This window comes from Lissotriton helveticus, chromosome 3_1, assembly GCF_964261635.1.
Source record: "Lissotriton helveticus chromosome 3_1, aLisHel1.1, whole genome shotgun sequence".
Classification (NCBI taxonomy): Eukaryota; Metazoa; Chordata; class Amphibia; order Caudata; family Salamandridae; genus Lissotriton; species Lissotriton helveticus.
Genome location: NC_136061.1, coordinates 955,292,649 through 955,315,957, shown reverse-complemented (window position 1 = coordinate 955,315,957; position 23,309 = coordinate 955,292,649). Strand labels below are relative to the sequence as shown.

Here is a 23,309-nt window from a genome sequence, read left to right as displayed (position 1 = left end):
GGTTATATAAAATGAGGACACTTTTTTTCATTTATTTTTTTATTTTTTGCTATACTTTTAAAAATTCACAATCCACCTGTTAAATCATTCCTCTTTAAAAGCTATAAATTTAATGAGGAATGAAATAAATCTTCTGAATAACTCCATTATTCATTCTGCTTAATCAGTTGGCTCATAAATCTGGCGTTAGTAAAAGTATTGCAGCTATGTTCAAATTTAACCACATGGAGCCTTCCAATATTGTTATAATTTGCATAATGTATTCTGTTTTTAGATCCACCTAGCTTTATCCTCTTGGAAAACAGTCATATTGTGAAAGGCCAAGATTGATTCTATAAGAACAAAATAGACACACAGCTACATACCATTCCAGAGTTACAGGAAACATTGTCAAGCAGTGTTTCTGTCTGTATCACACTAAGTCTGGATAATTTAAGTACACTTGTTTTTGCTATGGGTTATGCACACTGTCTGCATGTTCAATAAACTTTATCTGCAAATGATGGGTGTGCTCTTGACCTCCCATTAAACAGATCACTGCACTCTAAAGAAGGGATTTTCTGCAGAAAAAACTAAGAGCAATATGCAAATCCCTAGCCTGAGCTTCAATTGACTACCCATGTGTGCAGGAACTCTAATTTGAACCTATCAGCAAATCTGTTACCTGGCAGTGTCTGGTCTATATCACAAATGTTTGGTAACTCATGAGATATCTTTAGAAACGCCCTGGTACACATCCAAGGACATTAGTGCCAGGCCACTCACTGCAGTGGTTACTTCAAGAATGACCCTATCATATATTTGCATATTCCATCACAGTGCACAAAAAAGGGGTTGTATGGCTGCCTCAAGAGTAACAGAGATCAAAGTATAATGCAACACCATCCCATTCCTCAATCACAGAAATAACACAAACTGAAGAATCAAAAACATTGTGAATGAGTACATAACAAATAATAATGTATGTACTATTTGCAATACTATTTACATTAAATTAGCAAAACAAAAGCTGGTGAATGCAATCCTTAGTTGCAAACACAATCATTTAACTTATTTGGTTTGACAAACACTTTTCTTCCCAATCTTCCAAAACTGTAAAAGTCTTGCTATCATTCACACCATCAAATCAAATCATAGGTTTGTTGATCGTGACTACTCACCCGTAAGGGTCTCAAGGCGATGGTGGGGGGTGGGGGTAGGGGGGGAGATGCAGGGCCCTGTCTATCAAAGAGGAGGTCTATCGAAGAGCCATGTCTTGAGGTCCCTCGTGCAGTTGGGGAGTGATGTAGTCTGTCTGAGGTGGAGTGGGAGGGCGTTCCAGGCTCTGGCCGTGAGGAAGGAGAAGGAGCGGCCTCCCGATCTGGACTTCCTGGTGCCAGGGACCACGGCATGGGAGAGCTGGGCTGATCGTAGGGTCCTTTGGGGTGTGTGGAATGTGAGTCGGCTATTCAGGTGTGTTGTGGAGGGCTTTGTGTGCGGGGCTGAGAATCTTGAAGGTGATTCTTGCCTTGATGGGGAGCCAGTGTAGTGTGTGCAGGTGCTGGGTGATGTGGCAGTGTGGTGGCAGGTTGAGGATTAGTCTGGCGGCGGCGTTTTGGTTGTTTTGAAGTTTGCGGGTGAGTTTTGTGTTGATTTCGGCGTAGTGTGTTGCCTAGTCAAGTCTGCTGGTGACGAGGGCGTGTGCGGGGCTGAGAATCTTGAAGGTGATTCTTGCCTTGATGGGGAGCCAGTGTAGTGTGTGCAGGTGCTGGGTGATGTGGCAGTGTGGTGGCAGGTTGAGGATTAGTCTGGCGGCGGCGTTTTGGTTGTTTTGAAGTTTGCGGGTGAGGTTTGTGTTGATTTCGGCGTAGTGTGTGTTGCCTAGTCAAGTCTGCTGGTGACGAGGGCGTGTGCGACGGTCTTTCTGTGTTCGAGGGGATCCATTTGAAGGTTTTACGTAGGAGGCATAGGGTGTGGAAGCAGGAGGATGCTACGGAGTTGATCTGGCGGTCCTTTTTGAGTTCGGAGTCCAGGATGATTCTGAGGTTGCGTGTGTGGTCTGTGGAGGTGGGTGGGCTTCCGAGGGCGGGGGGCCACCAGGTGTCGTTCCAGGCGTCTGGGTGTGGGCCCATGATGAGTACTTCTGTTTTGTCCTTGTTGACTTGTAGACAGCTGCTCTTCATCCATTTGGCGACTGCTTCCATGCCTTCTTGAAAGTTGTGTTTAGCTGCGTTGGGTTCGTTGGATAGGGAGAGGATGAGTTGGGTGGCATCTGCGTATAAAACAATGTGGAGACCGTGGATTCTGACGATGGGGGCGAGCGGAGCCTTGTAGATGTTGAACAATGTGGGGCTGAGAGAGGATCCTTGGGGGACTCCGAGGTGGTCGGTGTGGGGTCCGAGAGGAAAGGAGGGAGTCTGACCTGTTGCGTTCTGCCGGAAAGGAGTGAGCAGATCCAGTCGAGGGCCTTTTCCTGGATCCCTGCTTCGTGAAGTCTGCGTGTTAGGGTGCGGTGAGAGACTGTGTTGAATGCCGCTGAAAGGTCGAGGAGGATGAGGGCTACTGTCTCTCCTCTGTCCAGGAGGGAGCGGATGTCGTCCGTTGCGTGAGGAGGGTGGTTTCCATGCTGTGGTTTTATCTGAAGCCGGATTGGGAGGAGTCAAGGATGTTGTGCTCTTCGATGAAGGTAGCGAATTGGTTTTTGATGGCTTTCTCGATGACTTTCGCTGGGAACGGGAGCAGGGAGATGTGTCTGTAGTTCTTGAGGTCGGTGGGGTCCGCCAAGGGTTTCTTCAGGAGGGGATTGATCTCAGCATGCTTCCAGTCGTAGGGGAAGGATGCATTCCAGAGAGAGCAGTTGATGATGTGGCGAAGCATGGGGGCAATGGTGTCAGCGGCTCTGTTGAAGATGTGGTGGGGGCCCAGAGTGGATTGACTTCGTCTTCAGTGTGTCTTCAGTGATGAGGGCTGTCCAGCTGTCAATCGTTGGCTTCAAGGTGTCGGGGTGGTTAGTGAGGGTTCTGTGTGTTGGCTGTCTTCGTCAAAATTGTTGTAAATGTTCTTGATTTTGTGGTGAAAGAGTTTGTTGCAGAGGTCTTGTGAGGGAGGGATGTCTGTAGACTCGCTTATGGGTTGGGCGAACTCCTTGATGATGCTGAAGAGTTCTTTGCTGTTGTGCTTGTGTGTGGAGATTCTGTCTTGGATCGCTTTTTTTCTTGTATTTCCGATGAATTAGTGGTGGGCGTTGGTGACGGTTCTGAAGTTGTTGTGGCCTTCTCTAGATTTAGAGTTCCTCCAGGCCTTTTCGAGGCAGCAGAATTTGTGTCTGAGACTCTCTGAGTTCGGTGGTGAACCAGCTGGCTTACCTGGCATGTGTTGTTGTTCTTCCTCAGGGGGGCTGTGGTGTTGGCGCAGTCCGAGATCCATATGTGCAAGGTTCAGGCTTCGGTTGTGGAAAAGTGTAAATTCTATGTTCGCATAAGCGCAGCCATTTTGACTGTAACGTCCATTTTGTTTGTCATATTCATTTTTCTCTCTGCTGTGCGCCTTTTCACCCAGCCTGTGTCCTTAACTTTAGCTGACCTCTCTGACATGGTCAGTCTGGTGTACGTGTTGGGGGGCTGCAGCTGCCGGTGCACCTAGTCTCAGATGTTATCAAATGATTTTTTATTGCCGCCATAAACATTCCTTACTCTCCCTCCTCATCTCCTGACCACCTGGTCACCCATCTGCTCTTGTTTGCCTATAGCTATTTCCGTGCCTAAACTTGTTTCCTCCAGTTTTTCTTCCCATGCAAATACACTGCAACAAACAGTATATAAAGGTGATGGTTTTTGCATTTAATGTACTTCCCCCCACAACACTTGAGGTTGTTGTTCGTACGCCGTCCAGCTCATGAGTCTTTAATAAACTTGGTTTGTTTTACTTCACTCCAGTGCCGATCTCTCTTTTGTTAGTCTTTGGACCCGTGGACGAGAGGGTGACCCTGCACCAGTGTGCCCTCACGGGTGTACATTGCGACACAGTGTTGGGGTCGTCATTGTCCTTGATGATTGGGAAGGAGTTGCCGAGTGAGGTGGCAAGCTCGTTGTCGTGATTTTAGTTCAATTTGTATGTGGGAGCAGGTTCTGGGTTCTGTGGATGGTGGGTGTTCCGAAGGTGAAATGGATGCAGCGATGGTCTGTCCACAGGAATTTAGTGGTGTGGCTGAAAGTGATGGAGGTTCCTGTGGTGAAGATGGGGTTGAGGGTGTGTCCTGCTGAGTGCGTTGGCTCCGTCATGATCTGATGGAGTCCTATGTTGTGGAGGTTGTCCAGGAGGGATGTGGTCTTGGGGTCTTGTTGGTTGTCGAGGTGGAAGTTGAGGTCTCCCAGCAAGGTGTAGTTGGTGGACGCAATAGCCTGTGGGGTGATGTCCGTGATGAAGTTAGTGAATGGTCCGGGGGTTGGTAGATGAGGGTTCCCCTGAGGGTGGTGGTAGGGCTGGCCTGTATGTTGAAGTATAGGTGTTCCATCAGGTCTCTGGGCTCGTCGGAACATGTGCTCAGTCAGAGTGTGGAGTTGTGGATGATGACGATTCCCCCCTCCAAGGGCGGGTGGGGCGGTCCTTCCGGGAGATCTTGTATCCTTGGGGAATGGTGATGGTGATGTCAGGTCCCGAGGTGGTATAGTCCAGGTTTCTGTGAGGAATGCGACGTCTGGGGTGGTGCTGTCGAGGAGGTCTCAGATTTCGGTGGCATGTTTGTGGAGGGATCGGACGTTGAGGAGGATGCACTGCAGGGTCTTTGGTGCGGTTGCGTTGTTGCGGGCAGGTTGTGCTGGATCCGTGGTCTTGGCGGTGCTGCAGGAGTGGCGGCAGCGGTGACAGCTGAAGGGTCCGTGGGTGTCGGCTGGTGATGCTAGCTTGCTGCTGTTGTTGCAAAATAGATTAAGTGTGTAGAGTGCCGCTGGGTTGTAGCATTGGCAGTTCGGAGGTCCAGGGTTCCTGGTGTTGGTTGCGTTTGGGTCGCTGACGGGTGCAGACGGGCTTGACTTTGGTAAGCTTGCGGCGTGCCCGTGCAGCAGCCGCCATTAAGTAGGGGTCGGAGAGGGCTGGACAGCGGGGAGGTGGGAGCGGGGAGGGTAAGCTGGCTTGGGCTGGTCGCGCTGGAGAGGAGGGGGCAGTAGCGGTGGGGAAAAGCAGGGAAGACATGGCTTGGCAGTTCGGGCTGGACTGTCCCCATGAGACACAGGGCCAAGACTGATTTGCATATAGCTGTGTCTGAACTGGAGTGGCGAAGTGAGCTAAAGAACGGTGATGGATTCAACCCAGATCTGTGACTTTGGGTGAGTGTCTGAAAGGTTTCAGCAATCCGTCCATCTCCTTGTGTTGGCTTTGTTCGCCCTAAGTTGGCAGGGTATGCCAAGACGTCCCTTGCTCACTTTGCCACTGGATTCAAGCTAGCCTGGCTGATGAGGGCTGTTAGCCCGAAACCGGTCCCAGGATGATTGTTTCCGGTCCAGGGAAGACATGGCTTGGCAGTTCGGGCTGGACTGTTCCCATGAGGCTCAGGGTCAAGACTGATTATCATATAGCTGAACTGGGTTGGGGAAGTGAGCTAAAGAACGATGATGGATTCAACCCAGATCTGTGACTCGGGGTGAGTGTCTGAAAAGTTTCAGCACTCCGTCCATCATCTCCTTGTGTTTGCTTAATATAAACCCAGCCACCAATACAGGCTCTTCATCCTGCTTTTAGGTTTAATAATACCCGGGTGTTCTCTTTTGGCATATATCTAGAAATTTCTTTCATAAACTTTCTGGCAGAACCACATTCCACCTCTCATCACTCTTACATTCTCTGTCATTAATTAATTCATTACTTCCTAGTAAGCTTGGAGTTTCTCATCTGCATCTTTCTTTAAAGGCCAACCTCTCTTAATCAACTTGTACACTTCACTCAAAAGTACATCTTTCTCTTGAGCACCCATCCATTCTTTACCGGATGTGCTGTTTATTTCCTTTTCCCACACCCAGCGACACTATATCTCCCCATTCAGTCCTCGCCACTTTTTCACAGGTAAAAGGTATGCAACTAAGGAAATCCGACACCTTAATTTTCACACAAGGCATATATTGCAAATCAGGAAATCTAACACAAGCTAAACATGGCGAAGCACCGTGTTTCCCTATAGTTGGAAGAATTTTTTTGTATGGCTCGTAGTCACAACGTAAAACATGTGAACCGCCGATGTATTGACAAAAATACCCCAGACACATGCTAAAGTCTCCCGTTCAATCACAGAATAAATTTCCTCTGTAGGTGTCAAAGGGTGTGGAACAAAGGCGATAGCCAACTCCTGGCACCTTTATCCATGTGTGTTAAAACGGTTCCCAATCTTTTTCCACTGACATTGGTAGTGACCATGTTGCCACATACTGAGTCAAAACCTTGCAATGGTGGAGCTTGGCCAATGTCTTTAATTCTCAAAATGATTCCTGACATTGGAGACTATTTAAATTTGTTCTTACACTTCAAAAGTTGTCTGATAGAAAAGTCTTACTTGGAAAAAAGTATTGACAAATTTAGAATAAAATTTAGCAATTCCTAAAAATGGCGCTAACATCATCTTTGCCTTTGGATGAGGGAACTCTTTTGATTACTTTTAATAATTAATTCTTAAGTTTGCTTTCAGTTCTAAACTCATGACCTAAGTATGCAATGTTATTTCTTGTGAACGTACACTTACTGTATTCAGCCGTAACCCCCCCATTCTGTAAGACTGGTAGTACCTTCTTCAATTTAGCATCATGCTTCAACGTTGAAAGACCCATCGGAGATGTCATCTTGAAAACAATGACATTTTTACCCCCTTTTACACTTCTGTTTCTAATCCACATTCCCAAATCTTAGCATATATCTGAACAGTCTGATAACTCATGAATTATCTGTATTGCAGCCCTGGTACACATCTGAGGTCAGTAGTGCTAGACTGTGCTCAGCAATAGTTTCTCAAAGAATGCCCAAATCACATAGTTCCATATAACATCACAGTGCACCAAAGAGTAATTGCTTGGTGGTCTACAGAGTAATATAGACCTAAGCACAACAGTGTCAGCTTACCTGTTTTCTCTGGGTGCTCAGTGTTGTCATGCACATGTGATTTTTCTTGTTTCGAACTGAATGTCTTTCTCGTTTGCTTTCTCCAGGGGTCACGCACTGCCTCAAGCCTGTCGGCTGCTACGCTCGCCTCCCTGGGTGGGACTTCCTCCCGCCGAGGTAGTGGGGATACCTCCATCTCTGTTGACACAGAGGCTTCCATTCGGGAGATTAAAGTAAGTGAAAGGTTATTGGCTAATGGGAGGGTTCCTGCACACGACATCATTTGGGATTCACTATTTTTCATTCATCTTTGGAGCTTGCAGGCAATTGAAATGTATTTAACCGCAGCAAACATTCAACTGGGGTCTCATATTCAGGAGGTTGTGGAGAACCTAATCCTAGGAAGACTAAATGTTGCCTTATTTAGAAAGACTGCTTGAATTTTCTTTGTTCAATTCATGTCTCACCCAGCTGAAAGTAGAATTAAAGATTCTTTATAGTTCTGTGTGCAGAAAAATCCATGCATGCGACTCAGATGGGGTGGACTGCAAATGCTGATTGAAAAGGATTCAAGGACATAGTTTGTGTGCTAAGTTCAAAACAAGACTTAAGGAATCTGTTGAGAAAGGTTTGCTCCTGTGTGGTATGTGTATAACATAGCATGAATGAGTAACCTGTTTGAAGAAACCAGAATACTGGCTTTTGCCCAATTACAAGTTTTCCTAATTACCGTAAGACAACCAAATATCAGCACAAATTTGGTAGGTCATGAAAAATTAAAAGTGTTAAGATTCAGATTACTGTACATTTCTATCTCCCAATTCTAAGGATCATGGAATATATGCTGTGTCTTAACTTTGGGATGTAGGCTGTGTGGCAATAAGGAATAGTTAGTAGTACGCATTATTTGTCTGTGCCTTAAGCTTCTGAATATTCCGAAGAAGTACCTACGGGAAAACTTGAGAGAACTCAAAGCGAGGACAACAGAAACGGCTGTTAATTGTGTTTTAATATGCACAATAATTTTTTATTAGTTATCTTGTGAAATTACTTGATCAAGCCTATTTCCATTTTAAAACAAGTCAGTAGAAGAACTGTAAATTACTCATTGAGCTATCTTGTTACTGAATTGTGTTTTGATGTTTTATTCAGGGGAATATCAGATTTCATGTTTCTAGTTTTATTGTAATCCGTGATTTATACAATAAATGTCTTCTACTCATTGTGTAAATGATCATGTAGTTTATCAATTTGACTCATGAGTGACAACTCATAAAACCCTTTGATTTCGAGGTCTCTTGAAACTGATCAGAGACCAGGGGAATGACCACTTAGAAAGTATTCTCCTACAATAGGAGGTGTGTAGACTCAATTGAGGTGTAGAATGTTATCTTAGGCAATAGCGGAGCACACTTGCAAGTGCATTTTACATTATTTGTACATGCTTCCATTTGTGATAACTGATTTGCAGAGAGAGGGAAGCATTTGGAAGACCTTGTACTGGGAAGTAGGCTCAAATACCCGGTGAGTCCAGAGTTCCCTGGATCTGACCTTCAAGGAGAAGACAAAGGGAGCCTAGTATCTGTGGAAAGTGGACTCAGATTGGCATATTTGAGGAATGTCTACCTGGTCAAATCTGAAGTCCTGTACTCAGAAGCAGTTTAAACCAAAGTCATCCATGGTTGACCTTGTTCATCCTACATATAACCATGGTTTGTACAAGAGCACAAAGGCAATGAGGTGCACACTGAGGAAAGTGGGATTGTTGTTCACTGGGGCAGGAAGCAACAATGCGCATTTAGGCAAGTGTGATAGTGTACTCCTTGCATGGTCATGAATGGTTCATTAAGATGTGCTAAGAGTTGCATTGGTGGTCTGGTATGAATGGTACATGCACACATGTAATAAGGTGTATATGGTGCACTTTATTGGTTAAGAGTGAATGGCACACACCTTCAGTCATGCAGGAATGGCATGCATCCTTTTTCATTTTTGTATGTATTTATTTATTTTGTTTATGAATGCTTTTTATTATATTCAACCGTAAACCATAACAGCGGTGCTTCTTAGCCCGAGAACAAAGAAATATGGGTCAGCAGTACACCTGATTATGAAGAGTTCAATGAGAAAATATGTCGATTCAATTCAATAGACTTTATTTCGGTTTAAATGACCATAAAACTGCAACACACAATACAATACATGATAAAAATAAGTTCAAATACATAATAGGATGCATATATTACAAAACACAAGAACAATTGTTGAGGATTAAGGTAATCTATTCGGAAGTGCATATTATCAATCCCTCCCATTTGGAGAAGAAAAACCAATAGCAGCAAAAACTTTAAAAAAAAAAAACTAGAAGTGGGCTAAAAGGGGTCTTTATGCTCTCTAGGTCCTCAAGTCCAGCAGGAGATTATATGAGCCCTGGTATCTTGTATATATCGCAATAAGCTTGTTCCAAAAAATAAAACATACTAAAAACCAATACTACCTCATAAAAACACTAGTGGTAAAAATTGGGGACCAAAGTAGCAGCATCATATGTATTGGGCTTCATGCTACATAGTTTTGGGGTCACTATTTAAGGACGGAGCAATCTAGAGGATTGGCACACCTTGCTGAGTCTGTCCATCGTAAGTTGTATTTTGGTTTGGCTGCACAGTGGTAGGCACGCCTGGGAGCAAAGTGCCTTACACATAATATTAAACTGCTAGGGTGTTTCGAAGCAGAGATGCACACATCTGTGAGTTGTGTTTTAACTATTCAATATTTCAATGCAATACTTTATTTTGGCTTTGTAACCATAAGAGTTCATGCATCATGTACACAATTTTACAACCTATATTAAATATTAAGTAAATGAGCCAAGCCTAAAAGAATAATTAAAACAGGACAAATGACTTGTATTAAGACCATGATTTAAAATAATACAACATTTAAGACCAATAGTTCCATTATCCCACTCCACTATACAAAGTAATAAATACAATTTCTTCCAAGAAGCTTTAAAGGTGTCACTGTGTGGAAATGCTCTTTTTAATAAGCACACCGGTGCAGGGGTCACCCTTCTCTGTCCAAGGGTCGGCAGACCACAAAAAAATAGAGATTGGCACTGAAGCTGGAATTCAAATAACAAGTTTATTAATCACTCATGAGCAGGACTACGTCCATACAACACCCTTAAGTGTTCCAGAAGGTAGTGCATTGAATACACAGACCATGGGGCTTATATACAGACTTTGTTGCAGAGTAAGCATGTAGTTACAAATAGAAGGTATAGGCTTACACAAGAATAGTTACAGACAAACATGGGCAGATGAGAGATCACTTAGTCAGCAAAGTGGGAGGGGGAACAGAACGGCTTACAGCACCCACAAATAGTCGACGGTTATATCTTTAACCAGGTGCATTTCAGCAGCTACAGCCTTTGCTCAGCACATACATACCTTTGACCCAGTACAGAAGGAGTTAACTAAAGCTGATGACTCGAGCAGAATAGAAGGGCAAGCAACAATGAAGATAGAAGAATTACATAGCTAACAAAATGGATGCCACAAACAAGATGGCTTCAGCTTATGCTAACAGAAATAATTTTCGATTTCCACCGACGGCCCTTGTAGCATATGCTGAAGACATGTTCTCATACTTTCGAAGGAATACGAAAAATATCATTTGTCAATCTGCATCATTTCATTGATTTCTTGATCACTTGCTAATCGGGCATTTACATTCTTAGCATTTTGTTTAGTCGGTATACACGAGGTGCAAGTAGAAACACAAAGGGAACAAAGCATCGGGCCGCATTGGATATATAGGCAACAAATAAAAAGAATAGCAACAAATATACATAGAGCTGACAGTAATTTAAAGCCCCATACAGTAAACATGCTCCATAGCCAACCAGTCAAAGTCCATGTTCCTGAATCCTGATGGATTTCAGTGGCTATTTTGTGCATCTTGGAAATTGGGTCAAAAACAGAAGGGGCATGCTCAGGGATATAAATGCAGCAGCTAGTCCCAATGATGCGACATGCTCTACCACGGTCAGCCAGGATGACTTCTAGGACCACCCTATTTTGGAGCGTCACAATTCTCGCAATTTGTAGTTCTGTGATATTTCCAAGCGCCATTGCTGTTTGATTGGTTACAGCCTCTACAACACGTGTCGAATGTCTGATTTTTCGGGCTGTTTAAGGCCGCACCTAAAAAGAAGAATAGTCCCAGTTAAAGTCAATATACTGCTGCAGTACAGGTACTATTTAATCCACCTCATCATTATTTATTGTCCTCTTGAATCGGCTCTTAGAAATGTCACTATACAGTTTATAGTCTTTATGGTAGGATGCAGGTGCCAAAAACACAGATGGAAATAAGTATTATGTGAGGACAAAAAGCTGCTAAAGTACAGTCACGTTTTCCCACCGGTATACTGCCTACACTGCTCACACAGCGATCCGCTCGAGCTCTAGTGAACGCAATAACAGAAGGCCAATTTCCCTTGGTTGTTCGAGTGTTAGGGAAAACATAGCCCGTGGAGGAATTTCCTCGACAATACTCCATTTCCCATACAGTTCCATTAGCTTGTGGATCTCCTTCCTCATCAGGGTAACCCTATTCAATTGAGCGTTTAGTCCTCCTACATCAGCATAAGTAATGTTAGCAACTTCAGAAGTCCACAGCAATGTAAACCAGGCTCTACAGGAGCCATTATGTGAAAACAGCAAGGGAATAAAAGGCGTTCCTCCCTTTTTCTGATGAGCTGGGATCATTCCACATACCCAGCAGTTGGTAACATTTGTAGCATTGTGTGTATGGTGCAACATATGAATCAAAGTGTTATTGAGGTAGGACATTCTGTGCTTCTGCTCATAAGGAAGAGTAAAGTAATAATGTTCAGTCGGAACAGGAGTAGTAGCAGTCAGCCGATTTCGAACAGGAGCTACTTCCTCTACAATCCATGTTATTGTAGCAAAAATAACAGTAGTCAAAGTGAGTCCAGTAACAATCATTGTTCTTTTGGTATAGTTGGTTTCTTCTCCTTAGGCATATTCATTTCGTTCACAAACAAAAAAAACAGATGGTGCCCTAAGCTCCTGGGCAGACGTTGATTTCTTCACTGAGGTTGAGACGAGCAGTCACTAAAAGGTTACCCCACTTTGTAGTCCGGCTTTAACCACCCAGGACAGTGGCTCAAACAGTCTTTTTCAGCAATGAAGTGTCTTTCTTCCTTGGTCACAGCTGATATCGGGATGTACCAGGAATCGTGTGGTCTGGGAAGACTTTCTCAGATCCTTCAGGTGACACAGCTTGTCCTTTCACGGTGATCAGGAAATCTCGGTGATCTGCCAACGCAGCTGGCCTCACTAGGTCTTGCAAACCTTCCGGCAATGTATCGCATGGACCCAGTTCTTCCGTTACGTCACTCGAACTGCAGTCCTGATAGCCAGCAGCTCTTGCTCCGGGCCTCGTCATCTCGGTGCTAGGGAGCTAGCATTCTGGAAGGACTTTGTGGCGACGCAAGCAGTGGCCCTAACCTTGCGACCTGTCTGGAAGTGTCTTCCAAACCTGTTGATAAATAGAAGACAAACTGTCAGTTAACTGAGACAAATAATCATTCACCAATACATTGGGTACATCATGTATTGGGCGTGGCTAGGAATACCCCAAATATTAGTTGGCCTTCCAAATACCACCTCATACGGTGTGAGTCCAGATCGTTTATGTGGTATCGATCTAATGGATAGCAATGCTAAAGGCAGTGCATCAGGCCATTTCAAAGATGTGGAAGCCTGTATCTTAGCCAATTTTTATTTAAGGGTAGAGTTGTAACGTTCCATTAGTCCTGCTGATTGTGGGTGAAAGCAGCATGAAACTTCTGCTTAGTTCCCAAACCTTTCATGAGATACTCAACAACTTGCCCAATAAAATGGGGTCCGTAGTCACTCCACAAAACTCGGCAAATGCCGAATCGGGGAAAGAACTCCTTTAGGAGCACCTTTGTTGTAGTAAGAGCTGTATTATCTTTCATAGCATGTGTCTCTACCTATTTACTAAAGGCACAAGCCACTACCAAGACATACTTTAGGTTGTTACAACGCTCAAGCTGTATGTAGTCCATTTGCAGGACCTCAAAAGATGCAGTAGGTATTGCAAACCCTCCTGTTGGAGTTCGTGTTCCCTTTCCAGGATTATACTGGAGGCAGATCAGACAAGACTGGACTATTTTCTTAGCCGTACCGACAATCTCTGATGATCCCAAACTTGCATAAGTTGCTTTGCTATTGAGGATGCTCCAACATGTGCCGGCCCATGTGCCATATGAATCATAGGGTGTAAATGGGCTGTGGGTAACTTCCATTTTGCCATTTCTTTATTCATCCAACAGCCCTCATTGTCCAATGCTCCCTCCTTGGACCATTGGTCTAATTCATCGACAGAGGCAGATTGGTACATGTCCAGAACTTCTTGCCTGGCATCATGCCAACGTTCAGCCTGTGACTTAACTACATACATAGATGTGGTACTTCGCTCCACTGCGGTCTCCCGAGCTGTGTGATCCACAAAGGCATTGCCTGCTCCTATTTTATCGGTCACTTTCTTGTCTGCGCTACATTTAACAATTGCCACTTTCTTCAGAAAGGTCAAGGCAATGAGGAGATTATGTACTAATTCCCCATGCACTATTTGTGTCTCATGTGAAGTGAGAAAGCCTCTTTCTTTCCAGAGCTGGCCAAAGCTATGTACCACGCCAAAGGCATATTGGCTATCAGTGTAAATGTTAACAAGCAAATTTGTACTAAGCTCACATGCTCTTGTTAATGCGATCAGCTCGGCAGCTTGAGCTGACTTTTGTGGGATACGAGCTGTCTCAACTACTGTCTAAAGTGTTGTAATTGCATAAGCTGCAGATGTAGTGCCATCAGGCAACTTCAGGCAAGATCCATCGAACCACAATTCTCCATCAACGCTAGAAAGAGGTGTATCTTGTAGGTCAACACAACCCTTTGTTTGTTCTTCAGTAAGGGATATACAGTCATGTAACTCTTGTGACTGAGACTGAGTAGCTGGCAGTGGCACTAATGTAGCAGGATTCAGAGTCAAACATCTTTTCAACATGATATTTCGGGCCAAAAGTGTCAATTCATATCCTGTCAAACGGGCACTATTCAGATGCTATGTTTTCGTTTGATTTAGCAAGGCATCGACTGAATGAGGTACTAACACAATCTATGTGATAAGACTATTCGCTCACTCTGACGTTTGGACACAGTCGCTGCTGCTACCGCTCGAAAACAACCAGGCAGCGCGGGGGCAACTGGATCAAGGACAGCTGAGAAATATGCACAAATACGTTGTTTATCACCGAGTGTCTGCATTAAAACCGAGAGATCACAACCTTCCTTCTCGTGTACATGGAGTGTGAAAGTCTTAGTGTAGTCTGGAGTTCCTAATACTGGTGGAGAACAAAGAGCTTGACGTATCTGTTGAAAGGCATTCTGGCATTCAGTAGTCCATGGGAGAGGCATCGGAGTGTCTCTAGTCAAAAGGGTTTTAATAATGTACGAAAGCTAGGGATCCACTGCCTGAAGAAAGAGGTAAGGCCAATCAGTGCACTGACATCATTCTTAGTACGGGGCACAGGAGTGTCTAAAATGGTCTGTATGCGATCTGGTGCAAGTGCACGTCCCTCCTTAGACAGGAGGTGACCTAAATAGGTAACCTGCTGTCTACAAAATTGCAACTTCTTCCGAGAGACTTTGTGATGATGAGAGGCAGAAATGATAACCAGGACAGTGTTTCTACTTTACACTGTTCAGGGGTATCGGCAGCCAACAAGATGTCATCAACATATTAAATAAGAGCCACCCCTTTCGGTACGGAAAAGAATCAAACTGCCTTTTCAATGCCTGGCTATAAATGCTAGGACTCTCTGTATACCATTGTGGAGCTCTACAGAATCTGTTTGATCTATTATTCAAAGTGAAGCCAAACAAATAACGGCTGTCAGGATGAATAGTTATTGAAAAAAATGCATTCTTTAAATCAATGACACTAAATGTAGTGGCAGTAGGAGGAACCATAGTAAGAAGTGTCGTGATGTCAGAGACTACCAGGTATTGGGCACCACAATTTTGTTAAACCTTTTGGAAATCAATAATGAATCTGTACATTTTAGTATCAGTGTCTCTTTTCAAACTAGGAAGGATAGGGCTATTACAGGTATTATAAGGGACGTCTTCCACAACCCCCACCTTGATCGAATCCTGAACAATATGCTTAAATGCTTCTTCGCCTTCCCAAGATATTTTATATTGGGGCACTCGAGACAATGAAGCACCTTGAATATGTACTGGTGGGATAACCATTCATCCCACATCGGTATCTGATATAGCCCACAAAGTACTAGGTAAGGATGCCAGAGCGATATCCTCTTTAATGGGACAAGACCTCTCAACCATTGGATAGTTATCATTTAAAATAACACGCACACCTTCTGGGAAACAACGTATTGTAGCACGAAAATATTTGAGCATATCGATACCCACACTATTATCCGGCGTGTTAGAGGAAAGCAAAAATGGACATTCTGCAGTGAATTTATCAAGACTAAATGCAAGTGGCTATGACAGTGGGCTAGATGTAGGTGTGTATACAAAAAGGAGGGGAGAAAGTGATCCGATGGGATCAGTGCGGGCGTAATTACCACTCAAAGGGAGTGGAAGGTCCAGCCACAGTCCGTGCCCTGCATAAGTATTGTTCCAAAGAGAATTGGACAGGGTTGTTCCTAAGGAAGAGGGGTGGTGTGGTGGTCACGGGGAAGTGGACACGTGGAGGGTTACAAGTTGTGTAAGCCTACCACTGGGTATCCATTGTGTTGGATATGTTTGCCTCACACACCCTTGCAGGTGTCATGCTTCATCATAGGCGTTTGCTCCTCGTCGGGTAGGCGGTGCAATTCCCAACGGGCTCACCTCGGAGAGGGGCTCTTTGGCGGAGATCTTTTGTTCCAACTGCCTATTGGTGAAGTGTGGGTATGGGGCCAAAAGGGAGTTGTAGACTGGGAAGTGAATTAAAATGCAGCGAAGGGTACCTGAGACTATTTTATTCGGGCGGTCCCTCGTTGCAATTAAAAAATGAAGCTAGTCTGGCTTACTGGAATATGATGTTCCCTAGCTCTAGACTAGATTAGGAAGTGTGTTGAAGTCGGTCAACATGTTTCTCGCATTCGCTCATTGGCTCGCGATTCTTCAGGACCTAAATACTCTAAGTCTACTAACAAAAGTTATGAAATATAACTCAAATTTAAACTTAATTTGTGAATTGTAAATGCTCGTTACCAATTAAGTGGAAGTTGTACCTCTGGAGCACTGTTCCTTGCCTCAACTTTAAGAATTATGTGCCTCATCAATACCTGGCGGGTCGTACATCAGGGACGATGCCTCTATGTATCAGGCTATGGTCTCCCGTGTCGTAGGCCAGTGTCCTACCCCTCTCACCGCCGGGATCGGGTAGATGTAGGTGTCCCATCGAATCCTATTGATGTTATCAATGCGCCAGACAAGGGAGCCCTAGGAACCAATTTTTTAGAGAGAGCACTACGAGTAGCTCCTGTATCAACCAGAAACCGATCAGTGGAGCCCAAAACATTTGCTTCAACATAAGGACCTTTCTGATCTAATGGGACCTCAACCGGTTCCTTACACCATCTGAGGCATTCCTATGCATAATCAGAATCACCCAAGACCATCAGCCGAATAATCTGACATTTGATATTGATTCTGTCTATCAAAGGTATTATGATAATTTGGTCCGTGTTCAACTGCCTCAAATCTGGTACGATTTCCTATTCCTCCCCTATGTCCTGAAGAATTCCCTAGGCATCCTCTCATGCTTCCTCTACCCCGCTGAAACTGCTGACCTCCCAAAGGGCGCACTCAGTACGCCAATGGCCAATCTCTTTACAATAAGCACACAGATCGGAAGACAAAGTTGCGCGATCGAAAGGGGGTACACCAGGGGTGTATACTGCATGTCCACCTCTACCACTACCTCTGAATGGTGGACCATATACTTGAGCCAACCTAACTTTCGTCTTTAAATCCTTAACCTTCTTATTCTCTTTGCCTTTTGCTTCCAATTCCTGACACTCATAATACTGGGCTATAGTCAAAAGGGAGACTGGGGAAGACGTAGTCCGTGAACTCTCACTGGCCTTAAGGCAACTAGCTAATTCTGGCAACATGTTGGCGACAAATTCGTCGAAGAAACAGATGCTTACCTGTGTCATCTGTCAATGACTGCCCACCAAAGTCATGGAATGTCTCTTCAAATCATGTAAAGATATCAGAAACTGACTCATCCGCTTTCTGTTTAGAAGACGCTAACGTTGTCCAATCTATTTTCTTAGGGGGTATGAGAGTTTTCAACTTAGTCACAATAGCTTTGGGAAGATCTAATATCTCCTGTTGTGATTTCTGCGCAGGGTCCCTAGCCGCATCTAGTTCTTCTAAATGCACCCAAGTATCACCATATGCTACATTATCATCTATTTTCCGAATTGTTCGCCACATATCAGGGGTTAAAATAAGTCCAAAAACATATCAATATCTGGCAGGGTCATAGTGCAGGAGCTAATGACTCCTTCCACTTCATAGAAAGCTGCCGGATTTTTCCGCAGGTCGGGCAAAGCAGCCTTAAGAGCCATAACGTCTGCTCTACTCCAAGGAGTAGAGACACAATTATAGACAAAATATCCCTTTGCATCATCTGCAGTTTTATAGTCATTTGTGCCCGCACCTTTTGGGGGAACATACAGATGCGCAGCTTCTTGCATTGGTTTCACAGCAACTACAGTATCACTATCATTGTCTGTCCCCAAAACTTATTCATTTTGTACTGGGGTCTGAACTGTTTGTGCAATTGTAACTTTACCAGCTGATTTTTGCTCTGCTTTGAAACATTGTGTATCATGTATTAATTTAACTATTTGCCTAATTAGATCAGGTATATTTGAAAAAAGGAAAGTTCCATCACTTAATTGTTGTAATCAAAATTAATATCCGTAGACTAAGTTTTTAGAAACGTTTCTAAAACCAAGTATTACCACCCAGATAAACTTTTACGCAAAATATAACTCCTCTAAATCTTTCCACTGCTGTACCATTGCTACAAGATCTGGAGCATAAGTAGTCCCACAAGCTTCTTTGCAAGCAGTGGATCTTATATTGGCTTTTTCGTCAACGGTAAAAGTGGAGCGAGTCTGCCACCCATCTTGCTTATGTATGTCTTTAGTGTCTAAAGAAAGATGTTCTTCATCGGAAAGATCATCCTCAGGGGCAGAGGGAAACTTATAAGGGGGCGAAAGTCGATCTAACAAGATGGAATCATCCTGAGGTTTATTAAGTATGGGATAAATGTGGCGCCTAATAGGGTACTGGCCAGTTACCTCTAAACAACGCTCCCTTTCCTTTTTTCTTTTATTGACTTCATCTCTTTATTTTTTAATTCCAATGCTTTTTGATATAGTTTTACGCTGTTCTTTTTCTGCTATAGCTTCTTCTTTCCTCACTCTCTTGCACTTTTCTCCCACATTCGTACACAATCAAACATATCGTGTCGACATTTTTTACTTGAAGAAACACTGCTCTAAAGATCGAATCATTTTAAAGTCAAATGACCCATTCATAGGACATCGTAAATCAGGATCCTTTTTCATATATTTGTTCCACAGTGTACTATACATTATGTAAGAAATACCATATTCAATGTACATATGCCTATTAGGTGTCCCCTCTGGGGGAGCTGGCTGACTTCTGTCTAAATCCATTTTGGTACCTCCAAGAAAGCAACACAGCCTACGGAGTGTGCTGGAAACAGGCATGCTACCAAGTTTTTGTAAAATATTACCTTTCCAAAATAGTCAAAAGTAGAGAAAAATCTCCACATTACCTGCCTTTATCTTTTGCAAAAAATTAATTAAACAAAACCAGAATCTTGGCCAAGCAAATCAAGAGTGCCGCTTTAATGACTTACCAAACAAGAGTCTCAAACCTCCAACTGCCATTCTCTTAATCGACCTAATGGTCACTGCAAACAATTACGCCAAAGGATACCTCAGTCGGGACCGGCAACCACCTGGAAGGTCAAATCGAAAAAAACGGAAAAATCACTTTGGCTGCAAAGACAAGGGTCGCCTCATGCAGGATGACTCCTCAGCAAAATTCCACTCTTTCGTCAAGACCACTCCTTTGGATGGCTGCGTCTCGGATGAGGACCCACGTGTAAACTGTGGAAATGTGCTTTTTAATGAGCACACCGGTGCAGGGGTCACCCTTCTCTGTCCACGGGCCCGCAGACCAACAAACTAGAGATTGGCACTGAAGCTGGAATTCAAATAACAAGTTTATTAATCACTCATGAGCGGGACTACGTCCATACAACACCCTCAAGTGTTCCAGGAGGCAGTGCATTGAATACACAGACCATGGTGCTTATATATAGACTTTGTTGCAGAGTAAGCATGTAGTTACAAATAGAAGGTACAGGCCTACACAAGAATAGTTACCGACAAATATGGGCAGATGGGAGATCACTTAGTCAGCAAAGTGGGATGAGGAACAGATTTGCTTACAGCAGCCACAAATAGTTGACAGTTGCATCTTTAACCAGGTGCATTTCAGCAGCTACATGCCTTTGCTCAGCACATACATTGCTCTGGCCCAGTACAGAAGGAGTTAACTAAAGTTGATGACTCAAGCAGAATAGAAGGGCAAGCAGCAGTGAAGACAGAAGAATTAAATAGCTAACAAAATGGATGCCACAAACAAGATGGCTTCAGCTTTATGCTAACAGAAGTTAATTTCGAATTCCAAAACTGCATCTATACTTAATAGTCCTAGTCCAAGAGAGAGGAGGGCTCTCCCCTAGGGGGCTACTTTTAAGTTATTAACTCTTATTCTCCATGCCCATAGTAAGAATCTAGACACACCACTGACAATTTTCTCCTTAGTGTCATATCTAAGGATTCTTGAAGCGTCCCACTAATGGATAGTACCCAGCAGCTTGCTTATTGCAACAATCCATTTCTTACTAGATGTTGTATAAATGGGGCAAAAAAATAAGAAATGATTGATAGATTCTTCTGTCTGCAGACAGAAGGGACGATTGGAATTTGTTTAACCATTTTTAACCCATGAGGAAATAAGAAGTAGGGTGCTAATCCTAAACTTTCTATACAACGATTTGGCTTGGGGTGGTTGTATTCTGTCTAGGGATGGCTCAAAATGAGGGTAGTTTTTATTACTCAGGAATATCACTGTTAGGGTCCCCACGTTTTGGTGTTACCATATTTGTTCCAGACTATTTTCCCAATAGGTTTGCTTCATTATTGCTATTGTGCCCTTTGTTGTTTTATCCAGATACAACCATACCCCGTCCATCTTAAGGAACTCGCAGAAGGCCTTTATCTTACTTAGCCAGCGAATATGGAGTTTCTTGTTCAGACTAATGATATCCACCAGGGTTTTCCTATATATGTCAAGTTCTGAGGTGTTCCAAACTCAAACCCAATAGATTGAGTTTTGTAAAACCACATGATCAAATCTCTGCAGTCCCAGATCAAATCGAAGTGGGATAAGGGGAGTGTTGAGGAGAAGATTAAAAAATAACCTAATAAATGGTTTTTCCGCACTACTGAGTGGAGATAAGGCTGTAAACCCCCAGAGCTTTGCGCCATCTACTGCCCCTGCCCCTGACTGGGACATAGCTCTGTATACTTCCAAAACTGGTGTTACTGCTCTACTGCAAGAAGCCTTGTATATCTACCTCATAGCCACAGGCCTTTGAAGTAAGATTGTTTTGCTTTTCCTTATCTGTTGGGCCCAGGACATCTTATTGGACAATCTTACTCCCAGGTAGTCCAAGGACTTCACTCGCTCCAGTGGAGCTGTATCAATCTTCATGTTCTCCCTAAATGAGCGATGGGGGTATAATACCATAAATTTTGAGTTTGCCGGGTTTATCTCAAGACCCATTGTATGGCAAAAGGATGAAAAGTGAACCAGCAACAGCTGAAGTCCACACGGTGTACGAGAGATTAGGAGCGTGTCGTCAGCTAACATCAAAATTGGCACAAGAGTGCCTGCTGACTTAGGTGCATCAGAATACATTTCGCTAGCCATTCCTCTTCTCCATTTATGTATGAGCTAAAGAGAGTATGAGCCAGCACACACCCCTGTCTGACCCCATGCTTGATGCTTATCTTAGCTGTAAGAATACCTCCCACATTCCACCTGACCAAGGCACATGAATCAGAGAGAAGGGTTTTTCAGACTCCTATGAGATAATCAAGGATGCCATGCGCCTCCAACATGGCACTACTGAATTGGAGGTCCCTATACCTTAATGTACTTACTTTTGCACCCTCTGTTTGGGTACATAATTTCTTCTGCCTTAGCACAATAGTCTATTCCCCTTACAGATTCTGTGAATAAGGGTGAAGTGTCTTTCAAGGTCTCATTTGGTAATCAACATTCTTCTAATGATTAATGTGCTTGTATGCTGTGGCCCCCCAGGGCTTATCAATAACCACCACTATAGCAATTTTGGGGGCTAGACTGATTGTCATATGATTCTAATTAATGCATGTTTCTGACCCGGTTTACACCTGATGTAAGGGGTGGTCTGGATTACAGTTAATCTTTTACTGTGGATTTATTTTGGTTATGAAAATGCTCTATGAAAGTATTTAATCTGTATGTGAATGTGACACCGGTATGATGAGATGGCAGGGAACCATTTTGGTCTCAGTCCAATCTCACTCGATCTGCTCTGCCGCATCAGCTTCCTTTTTTTTGGCTCGCAGATGTGTTAACGGGTCAGCTATTTTTACCATTAGTGATATGTAAAATTTGATATATTCAACAGGTTAAACTTGGGGATAGGTCTTGGGCCAGTTATGTGTGCTTCTAAGGTGTGTTTTACCTGTAAATATCTGAAAAATTGTAATCTATGAAAGGTAAAGTCACGTATGAGTTGTTTATTGGATTTAATGTGGTCGCCCACTAAAACGTCCCCCAGTTTTAACATACACATTAGGGGCCATGTTTTAAAACAGTTTAGTAACAATACTTGGCTCACTCAGTTTCCTAGTGAAAATGGAATTTCACGAGTGGCTTTCCCTCCCATTTGATCTACCTGAGCACTCTGTGTGAGCAGATTATTCAAAATGTTGCACCTAGGCTTTTATTTTGGCTCCCCAAATAATCCTCTGTGTATGGTCTCCTTCATGATCTCAACAGGCTCAAAACGAATCAGTGCATCAACTTCAATACTCTTTATGTACAAAATCGAGATTAATTTTGACCACAATTCCTACAAAAACTGGTTGTAGCTTTTACATCCTTCCTGCACATTTCGTTCCAGTAACCAGTACCTCTTCTCAGTGCCCAAAATCAGATGCTCTCGAATGGGTGGCATCTCATTTTCTTTCCTGGGTTCCAAGGTGTGGAACACTCTACCTGAGCCTATTAGAGGCAGCACTTCTCTCATCTCCTTTCGTAAGAAGGTCAAAACGTGGTTATTTATGTCCTGTTCTTAGGCTATTGTCACCTGTCAAGTGCTGGGAAACCTTATATATGGCTTTGTGCTATATAAGTGCTTCAATAATAATAACTCTATTAATGGCACTCGTCCTTAGTCAGCTGGAACAGCCCACACCATTGCATATGGGACAGAACATACACTTGGGCAGGGAGGAACAAAGTATATTTGGGCTGGCAGGATCAACACACACTTGGCCTTGTGGGAGCTAAGTACACATTTCAGCTGGCAGAAACTGTGTGCACTATGTCTGGCATGAACACTGTAAACTGGAATAGGCAGGAATAATTTACACATTTAGACAGATGGGAACAAAATATACTGGAGTGGAAAGAGAGCATACACAGAGAGGCAACGAGAACAGTTCCCATACGTAGGGCAGAAAGAGACAGCAGCACCTGTCGATCAAGTAGGAAGAGAGCCCACAAGTGAGTCAGGCATGAAAAGTCTGTGAGGTGGCAGGGCGAGGAGGGGGGCAAGTGTTAAGAGTGTATATGGATAGAGGAGTGTGCGCAGTGGGACGATTGAAATAGCATGTGTATGGAGGCTCGGGAATGAGGTCAATAGGCAAGCATTAGCCAGGTGGAAAAAACCTTGCCCATGGCAAAGTGTCTGGACGAAGTGAGGATGTAATTGTATTTTAT

At 43.6% G+C, this 23,309-nt stretch overlaps 1 protein-coding gene across 22 annotated transcripts in view; it reads left to right on the top strand.

Annotated features, from left to right (window-relative positions):
* The window catches only part of LRRFIP1 (LRR binding FLII interacting protein 1), a 542,422-nt gene that overhangs the window by 369,899 nt on the left and 149,214 nt on the right, over positions 1-23,309 (top strand). For all 22 annotated transcript variants that reach the window (XM_078681355.1, XM_078681354.1, XM_078681352.1 and 19 more), the window contains one exon: positions 7,167-7,292. In XM_078681355.1, the coding sequence (XP_078537481.1) occupies positions 7,167-7,292 (126 nt within the window). The remainder of the gene's footprint in view (positions 1-7,166; positions 7,293-23,309) is intronic.